The sequence below is a fragment of the Leptonychotes weddellii genome, chromosome 15 (assembly GCF_054177405.1).
Source record: "Leptonychotes weddellii isolate Sample4059 chromosome 15, ASM5417740v2, whole genome shotgun sequence".
Classification (NCBI taxonomy): domain Eukaryota; kingdom Metazoa; phylum Chordata; class Mammalia; order Carnivora; family Phocidae; genus Leptonychotes; species Leptonychotes weddellii.
The window spans coordinates 43,183,917-43,203,729 of NC_138383.1; the positions used below are offsets into that span (position 1 = coordinate 43,183,917).

Genomic DNA, 19,813 nt, shown 5'->3' on the forward strand with positions numbered 1-19,813 from the left:
CGCGGCCCGACCAATCCGGTGGGCGCTCGGCGCTGGGGGCGGGGCGTCCTGGGACCCGGCCGGGCCTGCAGTGCGCCGAGGACGCCGCGCGAGCATGTACCGGCTCCTGAGCCCGAGCCTGGGCCGAGGCCTTCTGCGGGCCGCGGGGCGGCGGTGCCGGGCCTGCTCGGTGCGCCTGCTCCCGGGGCCGGCAGGAGGCCGGGCGCCTGAGGTGGGGGTGCCGGCATCCCGAGTCGCACCGCGCGGCGGAGGCCCGGGCCTGCTGCCGCTGCTGGCAGGTGAGGGGCGCGGGCCGGGCGGGGCCGGCCGGGCGGGGAGCGGGGCGCAGGCCGGGCCCGGTGACCTCAGAGCCCCTTCCCGCAGCGCTCGCCTGGTTCTCGAGGCCCGCTGCGGCAGAGGAGCAGGAGGAGGAGCGGCAGGGAGCGGGCGGGGCCGCCGCCGAGGGCGCGGCGGACGAGGCCGAGGCCGAGATCATCCAGCTGCTGAAGCGAGCCAAGGTGAGGCGGCCTTTTCGATCGAGGCCTGGTCGTTGGCCCCGGGGGTGCGCAGTGCTCGCTCCAGTTTCCCGAAGACTGGACCGGGGCTCTGGGGGTAGAATTGCCCGGAATTCGATGGGTCATGGTGGGGGGTGGGGGGGGCGGTGTTGGCATCCATCCAGGCTTGTCAGACTCCAGAGCCTGCAGTCAAACCGCTGCAGTCCCCAGTGCAGATGGAGGTGGCACCACGGGCATCGCTCTTTTATCCAAGCAAAATTAGCGGAAATGTAGTTGTTTTTATCAGGGAGCCAGCCAAGCCGAAGGGGCTGGCATCGAGAATTGGGCACGTATGGAGCGTCCAGAAAATGCACTTGAGTGTTGGTTCTGTTCTTTCTAAAGTCTTCCTTTTCTGCACAGTCTTTTCTGTTTTGTCCTCCTCAGGTTATCTCGTCCCTGCCATTGGGCTCGCTACCGCCTCGGGGCTCACGACATCCAGATTTATATTCTCGTGCTCCGGTGTGCCACTAACATGCCCTCCCCACTCTGAGGCCTCACCTGCCCCTCAGACCTGACTGTTGATCGCAGAGGCCTCCCCAGCACGTTCCTCCACCATCTTCTCTTTGCTACTGTCCACCCAGTTTTTCAGCCTGGCAACCTAGTCATTCTTAAAACCTGAGGGTGCCTTACCACTGCCTCTCAGTACACTTCCAGCCCAGCAACAGCCCCTGTTGCCAGCAAATCCAAAGTGTTTCTGAAATCTGCCCTTTTCTTTGTCCTCTGCTGTCCTCCTGGCCCCATTGCCACAGCCTGCCGTCTGGTAGTCTTGCCTGCCCTGTTGCCCCACTCTTCATGCAGCAGCCTGAATTCATTTTTTTTTTTTTAAATGTAAATTGGGGGGCGCCTGGGTGGCTCAGTTGGTTAAGCCTCCGACTTGATTTCAGCTCAGGTCATGATCTCAGGATTGTGAGTTTGAGCCCCACTTCCGGCTCCCTGTTCGATGGGGAGTCTGCTTGAGGACCCCCCTCATGCACACTTTCTCTCTCTAAAAATAAATAAATCTTAAAAGAATATTTGAGTTAAAAAATGTAAATTAGATTGTATTCTCTTTGCCTAAAAACTTTGAGTGACTTCCCACTATATTTATTATAAAATCCAAACTCCTTACCATGGCCTGCAAGACCCTACATAACCTACACCACCCTGCCTTGCCCACCCATTTAGCAGTAATCCTCTGGCTCGCCGTCTCCCCTTCACATGTGTTTCCTTTCATTTCTTGAATGGTTCTTGAAGACTGTTCTCTTCGGCCTATAGGGCCTCTGTTCATCCCCTACTCTCTGGGTCATTATTCCCCATAATTCCTGGTTGACTCTTTCTCATCCTTCCTACCTCAGTTTAACTGTCACTTCCTCGGGAAGGCTTCTCTGATTCCCGTTTAGAGGGGACCCCTTATTGTTCCTTCCCGTTACTTTTCTTCAATAGTTTATATCAGCTGTTTTTAAGCTTATTTGTCCTACAGGGTTATTTCCAGCCTGTAGGAAGGGAAGAAGAGGATGTAGGGCAAGCAGCTTCCTTATAAAATAGGATGCAAAAATTGCTTACATTCCTGGTGTCTGCATCTGTTGGCCAGAACTTTGCCATGTGGCTGCACATAGCTGCAAGGGAAGCTGACCTCCCTGTCACCATTGTAGACATAAAGCCTGGTGCATAGTTGGAATTCAATAAATATTTGACAAATGAATGGAGAGCTGTCTTCTGTGTTTTGGGATGTATGGCCATATCCCTTCAGTCTGGTAGCACATACATCTGCTTTCTTTACATTTCGTTCTCTATTCCTTTCTTTGTTTTCTCTTTTCAGTTGAGCATCATGAAAGATGAGCCAGAAGAGGCTGAGCTAATTTTACATGACGCTCTTCGTCTTGCCTATCAGAGTGATAACAGGAAGGCCATCACTTACACTTATGATTTGGTAACTCTTCTAACCAATCTGAGCCACTGGTGATGAAGGGTGGATGCAAGAGAAGGGTTGTTCGCTCTCCTGATTTATGCTCCTGACTTTCAGGATGTTGTAAAGCTCTTTCGTTTTTGTTTTTACTACGTTTTCTTTTGGTTTCAATTTTTATTACCCTTGGGTACTAACATTTTATTACTCTTCACTTATATGAAGTCTAAATCTCACACCAAAAATAAATGTCATTAGTATTTGTTTTTTCAGTGATGATTGGATCTAGATTTGGTTTGTCATCAGCAAAGATTGTGCAACTATTTACATACACTATTGCTGTGCTTTGATTTTAGCAAATTAAATACCTTTCTCTTCGAACTATTTTTTTTTTTTTTTAGTTTAGAGGGTAAAAGAAGGTCATTAGCTTAAGGGTTTTGAAGTAAGTAGAATGCAGTGCTCTAAACTGAAAAACAATTTGTAATTTCCTTTCAGATGGCCAACTTAGCATTTATACGGGGTCAACTTGAAAATGTAAGTAAGTAAAACCACTTTGTGGTATTTTGAATTTGTGAAGGACTAGCTTCCAGAGAACTCTTATTAGTAAGGGTACAAGCTCAGCTGCTGTAACAAAGAGACCCCAAAATAGAGTGACTCAAACAAGAGGGTGTATTTCTTTTAATGCATTATTCCAGAGTTAGCTATGCACTGAAGAATGGTAGATACCTCTGTTCCATGAAGTGGTCCACAGGCCTGAGTTCCTTCTAAGATGTGTTCTCGTCTGCATTGGTGAGCTAGCTCACTCCCAGCCTCCAGGAAGGATGCAGAGGAGGGAAAGGGCAGGCAGGCAGCTTCCTTATAAAATAGAATTTAAAAATTGTTTGCGTTCCTTCTGCCTGCATCCCTTGGCCAAAACCTCATCGTATGACCATACCGAAGTGCAAAGGAGGCTGATCTGTTAAAAACTGAGGAGATGTTGTAACTAAAAGGACAGGAGAGTGAATAATTAGGGGATAGTTTGCAGTCTCTGCCACAGTAGGTTTAGTTGAAGTTGGTTTCTATTCATTACAGAGTAGTTTTTAAGGTGCCCAGAAGAGGTGGGGTCCTGGTATTTTTGTCTGTTTTCCCATCACAAGGATATTTTGCTCTGTGTATATAGGTGTGTGTGTTGTGTTTTACAAGGGGATGATGCATCAGACTAGTACTTAGAATCCAGGGTCCCAAGTAAAAGAAAAATCTTTTCCTTATGCTTTTAGGCAGAAAAACTTTTTAAAGCAACAATGAGTTACCTGCTTGGAGGGGGCATGCAACAGGTAAGGACATTGCCTAGAATTGGGCCCTAGCTGGAGCAGTTTTCAAAATAGTTTTGCTTCCTGAAAACTCCGCTCAGCCCCCACCATGTGCTTTGGTGAAAAAAGGTGGATTATTTTTTTTTCCTCGGACCTGTATAACAACTACCAGTCTTCCACTGGGGCAAAAGCATGGTTGCTGAGGGATCCAATTGCCTAATCCCTCCAGAAGGGTAAAGACTATGGCTTTTAGACCAAAGTCTCTCTAGATGTTGATCAGAAATAATCCATGAGGAAATTTAACATGTTGTGAATTATCTTCATTTCCTTTCTCCCAACAGGAAGACAATGCAATAATTGAAATCTCCCTAAAACTGGCCAGTATCTATGCTGCTCAAAATAGGTAAGTAGAGTCAGAATCCAGGTGTGGTGGCAGCCAGGGAGTTGGGCTATGGGCAGAGAACTTTAACCCTAGGATGTTATGTAATTTTCATTTGGCTTCCAATCATCTGCGTCTCAAAAAAACTGGGTGTCTCACTCACAGTGTTCCCCGCACCCCATCTTTGAGGTCTTGAGTCTTCTAGTTTTGCCCCGCTGTTTCCAGTAGCCTGCTGAGTGGGGCAGACAGCCCTCACCCCTCTGGCTGCCCTGAAGCTAATCAGCTTTTCTGTTCCTGTTTGAACTGGGAAGGGAAGTTACAGTTAGAACTAGTTTAGCTCTGCCTGGAAGAGGAGGGAGCAATGTAAAAGCCGTTGGGGTAGTATACTTTAAAAGAACCATTTTGGGATATAAGCATCAACAAACCAGGAAGGTAGATACGTAGTTGAGTGATGAAGGAGTTGGTATGGGAGTGTCTCAGTGGCTAGTCCAGTAGGCAGTGTTTTTAAAGCATGTAAAGGTGATCAGGTAGCGAGGTTTAAGAAGGGGAAATACCTCAGAGTAGAGGAGTGAGCGAGCTCTGGATAAGTAAGATAGGAAATTGGTGTTAATTTAAAAGTATTAGATGAGTCTGAAATCTTGTAAAGAAGAATCTTCCTGCTACACAGGAAAGGCTTTAGAAGATAAATCGGATGTGTGCAAATGGTCCCAGGAGCACCGATAAGTGAGGCCTCGTGCCTTCCATTCTCTCTAGGTGGAGTTCAAAGAAGAAACACCTAGGATGTAAGCAAAGAACTCCTAGAGAGTTATATATGTTGGAGTGCGTTTAGGGAGGACCTAAGACTAACTTCTCCTTAGGTTTTTAGTTGCTGCAGTAGCTGGGTACCAGAGGTTTGGAATGACCTCAAACCTAATGCTATAACGAGTGCTCATTGAGCCCAGGGTCCCTGGCACTGGTCCCAGCTCCTTCCTTATCAACAGAACCTGCTCGCTCCCTGCATTTGCTTGGACACTAGATGGGCTGGAACTTCTACGGGCCTTTGATTTCAAGTCTTTTGAGGCACTTTGAGGTTGGCCCGTGCTGGGGAGCATTGCAGCTAGGATCAGTCTCTCTTGGAGGAGTCACAAACAGAACTGGAGGCCAATGGGCTATGAAGTGGGATAAAAAGAAGCCCGAAGCTAATCACAGTGGAGAGTAAGACGAATTCATGGTCTCGTACAAGTGAAAGTAGTAGCCCCTGATAATTAGCCTGTTAGTTACTCTGTACGCTTGTCAAAAATAGTTTTTTCGTGTAGTTTTATTAAGAGAAAAATGAGACCAGAATATATATAACTAGACTTGGGGCTTAGGAAGGCTAATATTAGCAAGGGAATTGTTTCTAGACATTTTGCTCTGACTAGAAACATCAAGTGGGCAGCCTCCCCCTGCTCCAGGTCCCGGCTGGATAGGGTCCCTCCTGCCAAAGTTTGGTCTGGAGAAGCTTCTGTTCTGGGAACAGAGTACAGCAGTGGGGTCGTCTCTTCTCCCCGGCAAAGCACTAGAGGAGAAGGGGCGAGCTTGGTAGTGCCATTTCTGCTAAGAAACCAGAGCCACCATGGAAGACAAGAACCAGGGCTGAGCTTCTGGATGGAGAAGGAATTTCTGCTGTGTCCGTGCATGTCTGTCTAGAAACCAGCAGTTGACACTTGTTCTCTCCAGAGTCCGTCTGCCTGATGTTTGCATGTCCTCTCCAATTGGTCGAGGGTCCCAGGCTAGATTCAGGCTCAGTGCCTTCTAGTGCCATAGCCAGGAATTCCATGTATTTAAAAGAAGCTTCCCCGCTGAAGACCTAACAGGTCACAAAGCTAGTAAACCTCTCCAGAAATTGCATGAGATCTGTAGTCAGCATCCTTAGTGCAGGTGGCCTGAGCCTCCGTTCATATCAGTATTGCTTTGAGTGGGTGTAAGGCTTTCCCAAATGGAGAAACTGACTCACTGGAAACCGTTGCTGGGAGATGGTGGAAGCCACTGGTTCTGTCCTTTACTAAGATTATAGCAGCATTCTTAGCTTTTTTTGTCTTAAGCTAGGTTACATGGGTGACTAAAAACTTCTGCAAAATGGCAGATTGAGACTCCTTAGAAACTTTAAGCAGCATTCCCTCTTCCCGTCGTACACTCCCCATGTTGCTAATGCTCACACCCAAGCCCGGAAAATGCGAATAAACGAGGAGTTTGTAAAAAGGTGAACAGCCGATTGCTGATCTTTGCTTTACAGACAGGAATTTGCTCTTGCTGGCTATGAATTCTGCATTTCAACTCTAGAGGAAAAAATTGAAAGACAAAAGGAATTAGCAGAAGACATTTTGTCAGGTAGGGAAACCTGACTGTTTTCTGGACATTGCCTTTTTGCCTCAGAGCTTCACTCTTAACACTGCAGTAGACGGCGAGGTACCTGAATTGGGGGAGGGCCAGTTACCCATTTGGGGAATTAAGTGGCTGTTTTTAAGATCTCAGCAGAAGGTTTGGAATAAGATGTTTTGTTTGAATAACTTGACCACTGTTTGTTTTTTTAACCGTTTGGTGACATGTTTATAATTTGTTGACTTTATTATGTATAATCTCTGGAAAATTGGGGAGCAGAAAGGGAAGGCCTTTTTCTTTTCTCTTGGTTCAGCTACCAGTCACAATGCTACTTTGGTCCTGGATATGTACCAAGTTATAAAAGGTGAAGAGAAACTCAGGGTCGTTCTAAAAATTTTTTTATTTATTCATTTGAGAGCGAGAGAGCAAGTTAGAGCACAAGCAGGAAGGAGGGGCAGAGGAAGAGGGAGAAGCAGACTTCTGCTGAGCAGGGAGCTCGATGTGGGGCTCGATCCCAGGACCCCGGGATCATGACCGAAGGCAGATGCCTAACCGACTGAGCCACCCAGGTACCCCGGGGAAACTCAAGTTTTTGTAGTTCATCCTCTTTATGGAGGGAAGAACATAAAGAATGATGTTAGGAACAGAATGGGATGGTCAGGATGCTCTCTAGCTCTCAACCATTCAGGTTTCTTAATATGGTTTGAAATACTGGGCGTTTTTAGATTCAGCATTTATTTGGTAATGCTTGCTTCACATGTACTCTGTGCTGAGAGCTAGCAAGATGCTAGAGAAACAGTGGTCAACTCTTGTCCCTAAAGCAATACATATGACTTGAAAGAGTTATCTGTTGTTTTCCAGTTCTCTCTCTCTCTCTTTTTTTAGGATTTATTTTTATTTATTTTAGAGAGAGAGAGCCAGGGCGGGGGGGGGCAGAGGGAGAGGGAGAGAGAGTCTCAAGTAGACTCCGTGCTGAGCGCAGAGCCTGCCACGGGGCTTGATCTCATGACCCTGAGATCATGCCCTGAGCTGAAACCAAGAGTCAGACACTTAACCAAATGTGCCACCCAGGTGCCCCTCTTCCAGTTCTCTCTTGAACATAAACCGGTTTTTCTCTTCCAGCACTCTGCTGAAGCCCCCTTTATCAAGGTCACGAGTTCTCAGTCCTTATCTTACCTGCTCTACTTCCTAGCAGCTCTGACCCTGGTACTGGAAACACTTTATTCACTTGGCTTCTGGGACACCTCACTGGTCACTCCCCTTCCCCTTAGCCACCTCTAAAGTTAGCAGACTTTGGGGCTCACACCCTAGGAGATAGCATTTAGTCCCATATCTTTAAATATCAGTTACACCTCTTCATCCCCAACTTACACATGGATTACAGACATGAACTGGGTAAAATTGTCTGCTCGACATCTTGACCTGAATGTCTAGTGGTCATTTCACACTTAATATGTCTGAAATGGGTCTCTTGAATTATTTTTTTTTTTAAGATTTTATTTATTTATTTTGGAGAGCGAGCGAGCGAGAGTGTGGGGGGAGGGGCAGAGGGAGAGAGAGAATCCCAAGCAGACTCCAAGCTGAGCACGGAGCCCAATGCGGGGCTCGATCTCACGACCCTGATTGAGATCATGACCTGAGCCGAAACCAAGAGTCAGACACTTAACTGACTGAGACACCCAGGCGCCTCAGGTCTCTTGATTTCTGCCACTTACATACTTGCTTCTCTACCAGTCAGCCCAGTCAGTAAATAGCACCACCATTCACTTGGTTGCTTTAGCCAAGAACCTACGAATCACCTATGATTCCTCATTCCTGATGGTAAGTCATCAAGTTATATTGGATTCCCCATCAAGGTATATCCATGTCAGACCATGTCTCATCCTCTCACCCTACTACTTTGGTCCAGGCCATTATTGTTTCTTGCCTGAACACCTGTAAAGTCTCCTCAAAGGTTTTCCTGCTTTCTTGCATTCCCTCACACAATCTGTTATCCATGTAGCAGGCAGAGTGGTCTTTTAAAACTCAGTGCCTTTGCATCACCTTTAGAATAAATTTCAGGACCCCTTTGGACTTGTAAGGCCCTACATGATTTGACCCCTGCCTACTTCTGCATCACCCAGTGCCCTCGCCCTTGCTCATTCCACTTTGACCACACTGGTCTTTTCCCTGCTGTTCTGTACAAGCTCGAGGCCATCTCAAGGCCTTTTCACTTGCTCCCCCTACCTAGCTGTTCTCCCGTATCTTTGCATGGCCAGCTCTCTTCATTCGGTTCGGGGCTCCCTCCTCGGGAGGCCCGCCCTGACTAAAACAGTGATCTCTTCCCACCTGTCCTTTACTTTTTCTTCCTCACACTTGAAAGTAGGAGCATGTGTGTGTCTGTTGTATTTTCATGTTTGTGTGGCCACTAAAAGTGTATTTTGGTTCCAAGTGTTTTAGTATCTGTCTTCCCTGTCAAAGAAGGAGAGATTTCATCTGTTTTGTTCCCTGCTGAATCACTGGTACTAGAGCAGTGCCTGGTGCACAGTGGAGGCTCGGGAACTGGTGACTGTAAGAACAGAAGACCAGGCAGCAGCAAGGAGAGTTTCAGGATGGTATGGAAGTGCGTTGAGGGAATTGACAAAAGATGTAAAAACAAGTCTAGCTATCAAATTAGTCACGTTTGAACTGTTCACACCCTTGCTCTCTTTCATTTATAGCATCGTTTTTTAGAAGTTTCTGACTCCAAAAGCAATATCAGTGCAATTAAGGAAATTTAGAAAAGCATTAGGAAGAAAATAATAAAGATCATCCATAATAGTACTAAGAAAGAGCTACTGTTGATATTTTGGTATGTCTTCGCAGGTTTGTTTTCCCCCTATGCTGTTTACGTTTTAAGAAATAAGGGGGGCACCTGGGTGGCTCAGTCGTTAAGCGTCTGCCTTCGGCTCAGGTCATGATCTCGGGGTCCTGGGATCGAGCCCCACATTGGGCTTCCTGCTCAGCGGGAAGCCTGCTTCTCCCTCTCCCACTCCCCCTGTTTGTGTTCCCGCTCTCGCTGTGTCTCTCTCTGTCAAATAAATAAATAAAATCTTTAAAAAAAGAAAAATTAGGGATCATACTGTGTATGCTTTTTTTTTTTTTTAATTTAGTAATATGTTGTGAAAATATTTTTTCCAGGCGAAGGAACTCTTGTTGGAGAAAGCAAACTAATTTCTATTATAAACATTGTTTTTACGTTTTACTAGTTACACGATATAGATATAGAAAATGTGTTACGTTATCCTTAACCTTATTTTTTCTAAAGAAATATATTCCCACTCAGTTTTATTTTTATTTTTTAAGACTTATTTATTTGAGAGAGAGAGTGTGTACACACACACATGAGCAGGGGCAAGGGGCAGATGAAGAGAGAGAATCTCAAGCAGACTCCAAGAGGAGCGTGGAGCCGGACGTGGGGCCTGATCCCATCACCCTGAGATCACGACCTGAGCTGAAACCAAGAGTCAGTCACTTAACCAACGGTGCCATCCAGGCAACCCCCCATTCCATTTTAAACAAAGTAAATCCATTATTGAATTCATATGCTTTTAATTGACATGACTAACTCTATCCCAAAAGTGTTTACTTCAGCTCACGTAAAAACTTGGTCTAGGGTACTCATTTTGTTCCTCATGTTGTAAATATATATGTATTTACTGAGGAAATGCCCATAAAAATTTAAGTGAAAACAGCAGATTACTAAACAGTGTAGTTAAGAGGAGACTAATTTTCTAGAATATGTAGATTAAATATAGGTGTAGAGCAGGGCTGCATGATACCAAAATATAGACAGGGATTATCTCAGGTTGGTAGATTTATAGGGGATTTATGTCTTTTTTTTTTTTTTTTTAAAGATTTTATTTATTTATTTGAGACAGAATGAGAGACAGAGAGCATGAGAGGGAGGAGGGTCAGAGGGAGAAGCAGACTCCCTGCCGAGCAGGGAGCCCGATGCGGGACTCGATCCCGGGACTCCAGGATCATGACCTGAGCCGAAGGCAGTCGCTTACCCAACTGAGCCACCCAGGCGCCCGGGGATTTATGTCTTATTTGTGTTTTTCTGAATATTCTATAATTTCTTGGAACAAATTATTTTTTAAACTACTTTCTTATATTACCTATATAGTATAAGAAGTCAAGGAATATTATAAGAATTAACTTAAAAATAGCATTTCTTTGCCACATGTCTTCCTGGAGTCATTTTCGACTCTTAACCAATTTCTTCTGGTATTTTCCTTCATATTTCTAAATAACAAAATTATTTCTTGACTTATTATTTTTAGAATCTATTAACTTAGAGAAAAGTGAAGATTCAGTGCAGCTTTGGTCGTGTCTGCATTATTGCAAATATATCAATAGTGTTAGTTGTCGAGCCAAGTAACATGATCACGTGATTGCGTTTGCTTTTGTGTACAACTTTTTGTTTCCTCTAAAGTCAGAGGTGTTTTTGTTGCTTGTTTTTTATGTGTATGACCGATTCTTCTGTTAACCGTAGTACTTGCTCTTCTGAGTTCCTAAGCTTCTCTGGGGCTCTGGGGAGCCTGTTGGCTGTCTGCAGCGTCCAGTCATCTTCCTGTCATGGGCTTAGTCACTTACTGCCTTTTGTCCTCTGCTTGTCATCTCCCACAGTTTTTTTGATCTTTGTCCTCTCCCTTGATTCTTCTGTTGTTTTGTTTTGTTTTTTTTCTTGTAACTTTAAATGTTTTTTATCCTTTAACTCTGATTTTAGTGATGATTTGGGAGAGAGTAGAGATAAATGCATGTGTTCAGTCCGGAACGGTATATCTGCATGGAAGTGAAGTCTTCTGTGACGACAGGTGGTGTCCAGATCTGTTTCTTTAAAATAGTGTCTCAGCACTGAAATTCCAGGTCAAAAGCAGCACATTTTAAGGTTGTTGATGAATATCGCAAAATTGCCCTTGAAAGGACTGTATTAATTTACATTTTCTGGTTCTGTGAATTTATTTGTTTTGTGACTTTGGTCAAATTAAGTAATCCCTGTGTGCTTTTGATCCTCAGAATGTGACTAAGAGTAATACTCTCTCATAGGACTGGTAGGAAGATTGAATGGGTTAATATCGATAAAGCACTTAGAACAGTGTCTAGTACAGAGTAGCTACTTGAGGGTTAACCATTGTTGGTTTTCATTATTGTGATAAGGCGGTGTGCCCCTTCCCCCCAAAACTCACTGATTTTTATAACCTTTGCCAGATTGGTGATATAGCAGGGATCCATTAACTAGCATTTCTTTGATAAGCAAAGAGGATGATCATTTATTGGTGCTGTTCTGTAAGAATATTAACTCTGTCCTGTCAGGTTTTTTCTTTTCCCTTACTCATGTCTATAAAGTTTGGGGTTTTGGGTTTTTTTGTTTGTTTTAATTAAAAGTAAGTGTGAAACTGACATTTGTATAGTTTAAGGAACAATGAGAATAGGCAGTGACCCAACACTAACAATTACCTTTGCAGCTTCTGTGTGTCTTGCCCCAGTCCCATTCCCCTTCCCACCCCAGAGATACTGGTCTGCTGAAGCTTAGGTAGTTTGTACAGGTTTCTTTTAAAATTTATATAAATGGGGAGCCTGGGTGGCTCAGTCATTTAAGCGTCTGATTCTTGGTTTCAGCTCAGGTCATGACCTCAGGGTCCTGGGATCGAGCTCCACATCAGGCTCCACGCTCAGCAGGGAGTCTGCTGGAGATTCTGTCTCCCTCTCCCTGTAACCCCTTCCCTGCTGCGCACGCACATGCACTCCCTAAAATAAATAAACCAATCTTAAAAAAAAATTTACATAAATGAATCACACAGTATGACTTGCACTTGCCTTTAATCTTTTTGGAGTTAGATCTGAATTCATTTATATGTATTTCCTTGCTTTTATTAATTTTAAATAACTATCTAGAATTATTTAGAACAGCTATTCTATGCCAGGTATTCTAGGATTCGAATAGAGGGAAGTGAGGCAGAAGTCCCTGCTCTTCTGGAGCTTAATGCTTAGAAAGGTATTTTTCAACTTTGAAATCAGATAAATATTCAGCCATCTTTCTTTTAAATTTTCTTTTTCTTTGTTTCTAAACTGTGTTAACGTAACTTTGTAACACATCTGCGGTTAATCTTGGTGTGATGTTTGTTAACTGCTTTCTTAAAGATGATAATCTGTCCACGTTAACGTGCTTATTTAAATTATATACGCTTGCGTTTCTTTTGGGGCTTTCCATTCAATTCATTCATCTGATGGCTCTTACAACGGTATATGTTGTTTGAATTATGTGGTAGCATACATTTGAGTTACATATAAACAGATTTCACGCGTGCTTCTTGTGTAAAATTTTCTCCCGTTTTATTTTCACTTGGTTTTTACCTGAATTTTCCATCATTTTGTCAAATTCCTATAGTGCTTTGAATTTCTAGATTTGCATTATGTTATTAAATGAATTTGCGGAGATTGCCATCTGATAAGTTAGCATTTCACTGCAAATAGCAAAAAATCTCAATTAAATTACACTAAGCAGTAAGGGCACATACTCTCTCATGTAACTGGCGCTTCGGTGGAAAGGGGCAGACTGCTGAGTTACTTGACCCACAGCTCATTGAAATCCTGAAGGGGGGATTCTTTCCGTCCCTTGTCATTCTCTGTGTGCTTTGGCTTTCTCTACATGCTCCCTTGGTGGCTGAAAAGTGACGGTATTAGGTCCCAGGAATCTCATCCAGAAATGGCAACGTGCGGAGGAAAAGGAAACTTCTTTGGCATTTCTCTTAGAACCAAGGTAATCCTTGCTACAAGTTCCCAAGTGGATTCATCCCTCCTTTTCATTGGCTGGAATTTGGTTACATGGCGTTTCTGACGCAGTCCTCTGACGGAGTAGCCCGATTCTCTAAAATCGACCGGGATCCATTCCTAACAGAGGATGGGATTCCACTCTGCTTGAGTCCTGTGGCAGAAGAGTGGATGCTGGAACAGACAGCAGCTCTGCTAGGAAAGTCACTCGCTACACTGGCTTTGCGACACAGACATGCGCAGTGGTATCGGGTTCGGTTCCAGACGGCTACAGTGAAGGGCATGTGGTCATACAGTGGGTCAGATGAGGTTGTTTCCTAGTGCGGATAAAACTGATGTTTCTGGTGTGTAGTAGCATTATGGTTAAAAAATGCACGTACCCTAATTGAAAAATACTTTATTGCTAGAAACTCTTACCCATCATCTGAATTTTCAGGAAGTCATCATCTTTTTGTTGGTGGAGGGTCTTGCCTCAGCGTTCACGGCTGCTGACCGATCAGGGTGGGTGGTCGCTGAAGGCTGGGGTGACGGTGGCAATTTCTTAAGATAAGGCAGCAGTGAAGTTTGCTGCATTGATTGACTCTTCCTTTGACAGACGATTTCTCTGTAGCACAAGATGCTGTGTGATAGCATTTTGGCCCCAGTGGAACTTCTTTTGAAATTAAGAGTCCATCCTCTCAAACCCTGCCGCTGCTTTATCAGCTAGGTTCACGTGATATTCTAAATCCTTTGTTGTCATTTCAACAATCCTCACAACGTCTTTACCAGGAATAGATTCCATCTTCAGAAACCACTTCCTTTGCTCATCCATGAGAAGCAGCTCCTCGTCCATTCAGGTTGTATCATGAGATTGCAGCCATTCAGTCCCATGTTCAGGCTCTACTTTTTTCTTTTAAATAAGATTTTATTTATTTAAAAGATTTTTTTATTTATTTGAGAGAGAGCACGAGCATGGGGGAAGGTCAGAGGGAGAGGGAGAAGCAGACTCCCCACTGAGCAGGGAGCCCAACGCGGGGCTCAATCCCAGGACCCTGGGATCATGACCTGAGCAGAAGGCTGACGCTTAACCGAATGAACCACCCAAGCGCCCCTATAAGATTTTTTTTTGATATTTATTTAGGGCGCCTGGGTGGCTCAGTTCGTTAAGCAACTGCCTTCGGCTCAGGTCATGATCCTGGAGTCCCGGGATCGAGTCCCACATCGGGCTCCCTGCTCGGCGGGGAGCCTGCTTCTCCCTCTGACCCTCCTGCCTCTCATTCTCTCTGTCTCAAATAAATAAATTAAAAAAAAAATCTTAAAAAAATAAAATAAAATAAAATATTTATTTATTAGAGACAGAGCACGCACGTGGGGGGAGGGGCAAAGGAAGAGCATCTCAAGCAGACTCCTGACTGAGTCAGGATCTCATGATCCTGAGATCACCACCTGAGCGGAAATCAAGAGTCAGAGGCCTTAACCGACTACACCACCCATGTGCCCCTCGGTGTCCACTTCTGCTTCTGGTTCTTTTGCTGTTTCCACCACATCTTCAGTGACTTCCTGCACTGAAGTCTGGAACCCCTCAAAGTCATCCATAGGGTTGGAATCAACCTCCTCCTCTGACCTCTTCTGACCTCTCCCCATGAATGATGAATGTTCTTAATGGCATCCAGAATGGTGAATCCTTTCCAGAAGGTTTTCAGTTTACTTTGCCCAGACCCATCAGAGCAATCAGTCAGGCAGCTAGAGCCTTGTGAAATGTACTTCTTAAGTAAAAAGGCTCGAAAGTTGAAATGACTCCTTGATCCACAGGCTGCAGAGTGGATGTTGTGTTGGCAGGACTGAACACGACATAAATCTCACCGTCCATCTCCATCGGAGCTCTTGGATGACCAGGTGCATTGTCAACGAGCAGTAATATTTTGAAAGGAACCTTTTTTTCTGAGTAGTAGGTCTCAACGGTAGACATAAAATATCCAATAAATTATGTTGTAAACAGATGTGCTGTCATCCGGCTTTGATATTCCACTGATAGAGCACAGGCAGAGTAGATTTAACATAATTCTTAAGGGCCCTAGGATTTTGGGAGTGGTCAGTGAGCATTGGCTTCAACATAAAATCACCAGCTTCATTAGCCCCCTAGCAAGAGAGTCAGCCTGTCCTTTGAAGCTTTGAAACCAGGCATTGACTTCTCCTCTGCAGCTATCAAAGTCCTGGATGGCATCTTCGTCCAACAGAAAGCTGGTTCATCTACGCTGAAAATCTGTTATATGGTGTAGTGTAGTTGTTTAGTGTAGCGTATTTATTATCTTAATGAAGATCTAGAATCTTCTGGAGAACTTTCTATAGCTTCTACATCAGCACTTGCTGCTTCACCCTGCACATTTGTGTTATGGAGACGGCTTCTTTCCTTAAACCTCCTGAACCAACCTCTGCTAGCTTCAGACTTTTCTCCTGCAGCTTCCTCACCTCTCAGCCTTCACAGAATTGAAGGGAGTTAGGGCCTTGCTCTGCGTTAGGCTTTGGCTGAAGGGAATGTTGGGGCTGGTTTGATTTGACCTTCTGTCCAGACCACTAAACCTTTCTCCACATCAGCAATAAGGCTGTTTGACTTTCTTATCATTCGTGTGTTCAGTGGAATAGCACTTTTCCTTTCCTTCTAGAACGTTTGCTTTGCAGTCACAATTTGGCTGACTCTTTGGTACAAGAGGCCTCACCCTCAGCCTGTCTCAGCTTCTGAGATGCCCAATTATTTATAGCTTTTGATTTAAAATGAGAGATATGTGACTCTTCCTTTCATTTGAACACTTAGGAGCCGTGATAGGATTATTAATTGGCCTGATTACAATATTGTTGTGTCTCAGGGAAGAGGGAGGCCCCCAAGGAGAGGGAGAGTTGGAAAACCATATGGGCCAGATCTCCTTTAGAGGTGATTCTCTGGCAATTTTTTTTCTTCTTTCCTTGATCAATACTCATATATTTAAATTTCTTCCACTTTTCTTGATTTGATTTCAGTATGTAGGACAGTACCAAGAACACGGTGTTAGTAAGTATCTTGATTAGGGTGCCTGGCTGGCTCGGTCGGCAGGGCATGCGACTTTTGATCTGGGGGTTGAGGGTTCAAGTCCCACGTTAGGTGTGGAGCCTACTTTAAAAAAATCAAAAAAATAGAAATATCTTGAATAAGTGAATGCATGGGTGACAGATGTTTGGAGATCTGTATTTTCCTAGAAGAAACTTTATGGGATTGTGTTTTTAAAGCATAACTGACAGCATTCTGTTATGAGATCATATTTCTTTTTTTTTTTATTCTTATGTTAATCCCCATACATTACATCATTAGTTCTAGATGAAGTGTTCCATGATTCATTGTTCGTGCACAACACCCAGTGCTCCATGCAGAACGCGCCCTCCTCAATACCCACCACCAGGCCCACCCATCCTCCCACCCCCCTTCCCTCTAGAACCCTCAGTTTGTTTTCCAGAGTCCATCGTCTCTCATGGTTCGTCCACCCCTCCGAATTCCCCCGCTTCATTCCTCCCCTCCCGCTACCTTCTTCTTCTTCTTTTTTTTTTCTTAACATATCTTGCATTATTTGATGAGATCATATTTCTTTCCTAATTTCATGGATTTAAAATCTCTCTTCAAGAGATTTTTTTTTTTCCCATTGACTCCTTTCTCCTTTCCTTGCGCTGAAAGTTTCATTCATTTTCGTATTTTATTTATTTATTTATTTTTTAATTTATTTGAGAGAGAGAATGAGATAGAGAGAGCACATGAGAGGAGGGAGGGTCAGAGGGAGAAGCAGACTCCCTGCTGAGCAGGGAGCCCGATGTGGGACTCGATCCCGGGACTCCAGGATCATGACCTGAGCCGAAGGCAGTCGCTTAACCAACTGAGCCACCCAGGCGCCCCATTTTCGTATTTTAAATAATCAAAGCACTTACGGAAAGTGGAACTATTTTTGGTCGCATATCTGGTGTCATGAATGTTTGAAGTCTGGAGCCTGAGTTTGAGTTCTGGGTCTTCCATTTCTTCACAGTGTGACTGCAGACAAGTTACATCACTTCTCTCTGCTTGGTTTCCTCATCCATAAAACAGGAATAAGAGTAGAACCTATGTCTACTTGGTAGAGTTGTCTGGGGAGTTAAAACGCTCCAGGACAGTGACTAGCACTCACTAAGTACTCTGTAAGACTTTGCTGGAATGTGATACCTTCATTAATTTATTAAATGCCTTGGCTTGATCATGTTGTGTTTACCACTCTCAATTTATGTAGGACCTTCCTGACTGTTGTTTCTCCTTGGTTTTTCTCTCCTGCTTGGTTTGGGTTTGTTTTGCTCCTTTTCTGGTTTCTTAGGTGGAAGATCAGGTTGATGGTTCAAATCTTTCTTTTCAGATGTGGGCATTTACAACTATAAATTTCCCTCCACTGCTTTAGCTGCATCCTATAAATTTTGGTATGTTGCATTTTCATTTTCATTTATCTCAAAGTATTTTCTAATTTTTCTTGTGATTTCTTCTTTGATCCCTGGGATATATTGGAGTGTGTTCATGAATTTTCACATAATTATGAATTACCAATATTTCCTTCTGTTGTTGATTTTTAAGCTCATCCCACTGTGATCAGAAAACATGCTTTATATGATTTCAGGCCTTTTATTTTTTATTTATTTTTGAAGATTTTTTAATTTATTTGAAAGCCTGAGCACAGGAGAGGGGGTGGGCAGAGGGAGAGGGAGAAGCAGGCTCCCCGATGATCAGGGAGCCCGATGCAGGGTGGATCCCAGGGTCCCGGGATCATGACCTGAGCCGAAGGCAGACGTCCAACTGACTAAGCCACCCAGGTGCCCTGATTTCAGTCTTTTTAAATTTATTGAGACTTGTTTTATGATATAGTATATGGTTTGTCCTGGAGACTGTTGCATGTACATTTGAGAAGAATGTGTATTCCTTTGTTGTTGGGTAGAATGTTCTATATATGTTGGATAGCTCTAGTTGGTTTAAAGTATTGTTCAAGTCCTATATCCTGGCTGATTTTGTCTAATTCTAGACAAGATAATTTGGCTTTGTGATTTTTTTTCTTCAGACATGTTTATATGCTGTTTAAACAGTCCTAGATATATATATCCTCATTGTGAGTTGTCCCTTCATTAGAAAAATGATTTTTTTTCCTACTTAATGTATTGGTCACAAATTTTAGTTTTACATTGACTGTATCTTACTGTTAAACTTTTTTTAAGTCATTTTGTTCTCAGTGTGTCTTTTGTAGAAGTCTGTGTTTGGATTCTTATTAAACCTAATCTGAATATCATTGTCTTGTACAAAATCTCAAAGCCTATTTAAAATTAGTATTGAGAACGATATTTGGTCTAATTTTTTGCATTTAAAAAACTTTGCTTTCTAGGGCACCTCGGTGGCGCAGTTGATTAAGCGTCTGCCTTCAGCTCAGGTCAGGATCTCAGGATCCTGGGATCGAGTCCCACGTTGGGCTCCCTGCTCAGTGGGGAGTCAGCTTCTCCCTCTCCCTCTGCCCCTCTCCCTGCTCATGCTCACGCCCTCTCATGCACTCTTCTTGTTGATTTTTCAGTGCCCTTGCTCTCTCAAATAAATATTTTTTAAAAGTGCTTCCCATTTTTGTTAACTTTTTTGTTCTGAGTCCCACCCCCCCTTTTTTTTTTAAGATTTTCTTTGTCAGAGAGAGAGAGCACAAGCAGGGGGAGCGGCAGGCAGAGGGAGAAGCAGACTCCCCGCGGAGCAGGGAGCCCAACGCGGGGCTCAATCCCACCACCCTGGGATCATGACCTGAGCCGAAGGCAGATGGTTAACTGACTGAGCCACCCAGGCGTCCCTCTCAATTCCCTCTTACAGGGACTTTTTCCTCACTAAACTTCCACTTACAGTTTGGAGAGAAGGCATCCATAGGGTTTTCAGTTGCTTCTGTAAAATGAGATGAGTACAATGAAACGTTCTTCTGCTTTTCCTACTTGTTTTTTCTCTACGATCTGGAATTTTAGACTTGCTGGGATTTATTGCAGAGAATTTTGCAGCCAGCTTATTTGCCTTCTGTTGGAGATAGCCTGTTTTCTCGTGCTGGGTTGCTTTGTAGGAGTTGGAAGTCTTGTCAGCATGAGGTTAGGGGGCTTAGTCTCTTTTCTAAGATGCAGTTCTCGTGAGCTTCCGAATACATCTTTATGAACTAGGTGTGGTCTTCTACTCAGGCGTGTCCGTTATCTGAATATCCACCTCTCTCCCCTATCCTGTATTTATCCTCTCCCTCAGTTTCCTTGACTATATTTTGGGAATTTCTCTAGTGTATAATCCATACTGCTGTCTTAGCATTCAGAAAAGTTAGTTCTGTGCCTTCTGAGTTTTTTTTTAAAGATTTCAAGCAAAAATGAAGTGTAACCACTTTAACAGATACCTGTGTACCTTCCCCTCAGCTTTGTCAAATCTAAGTATTTACCATCTGTGCTTCAGAGTTCTTTTTTCTAAGTTTAAGCCCTGGTGTACTCCCACTCGGTATAAATACTATTCTGAATTTGGTGGGTTTTTGTTTTTTTTTTAAAGATTTTATTATTTATTTGAGACAGAGAGAATGAGAGAGAGAGAGAG

At 43.8% G+C, this 19,813-nt stretch overlaps 1 protein-coding gene across 2 annotated transcripts in view; it reads left to right on the forward strand.

Annotated features, from left to right (window-relative positions):
* The first annotated feature begins 42 nt into the window (after positions 1-42).
* The window catches only part of TTC19 (tetratricopeptide repeat domain 19), a 53,326-nt gene continuing 33,555 nt past the window's right edge, over positions 43-19,813 (forward strand). For both annotated transcript variants that reach the window (XR_014140611.1, XM_081805657.1), the window contains exons 1-7: positions 43-278; positions 364-497; positions 2,332-2,442; positions 2,911-2,949; positions 3,672-3,728; positions 4,046-4,107; positions 6,338-6,432. Coding sequence is in view for 1 of the 2 variants with exons in the window: in XM_081805657.1 (XP_081661783.1) it covers positions 95-278; positions 364-497; positions 2,332-2,442; positions 2,911-2,949; positions 3,672-3,728; positions 4,046-4,107; positions 6,338-6,432 (682 nt within the window). In the remaining variant the exon portion in view is untranslated. The remainder of the gene's footprint in view (positions 279-363; positions 498-2,331; positions 2,443-2,910; positions 2,950-3,671; positions 3,729-4,045; positions 4,108-6,337; positions 6,433-19,813) is intronic.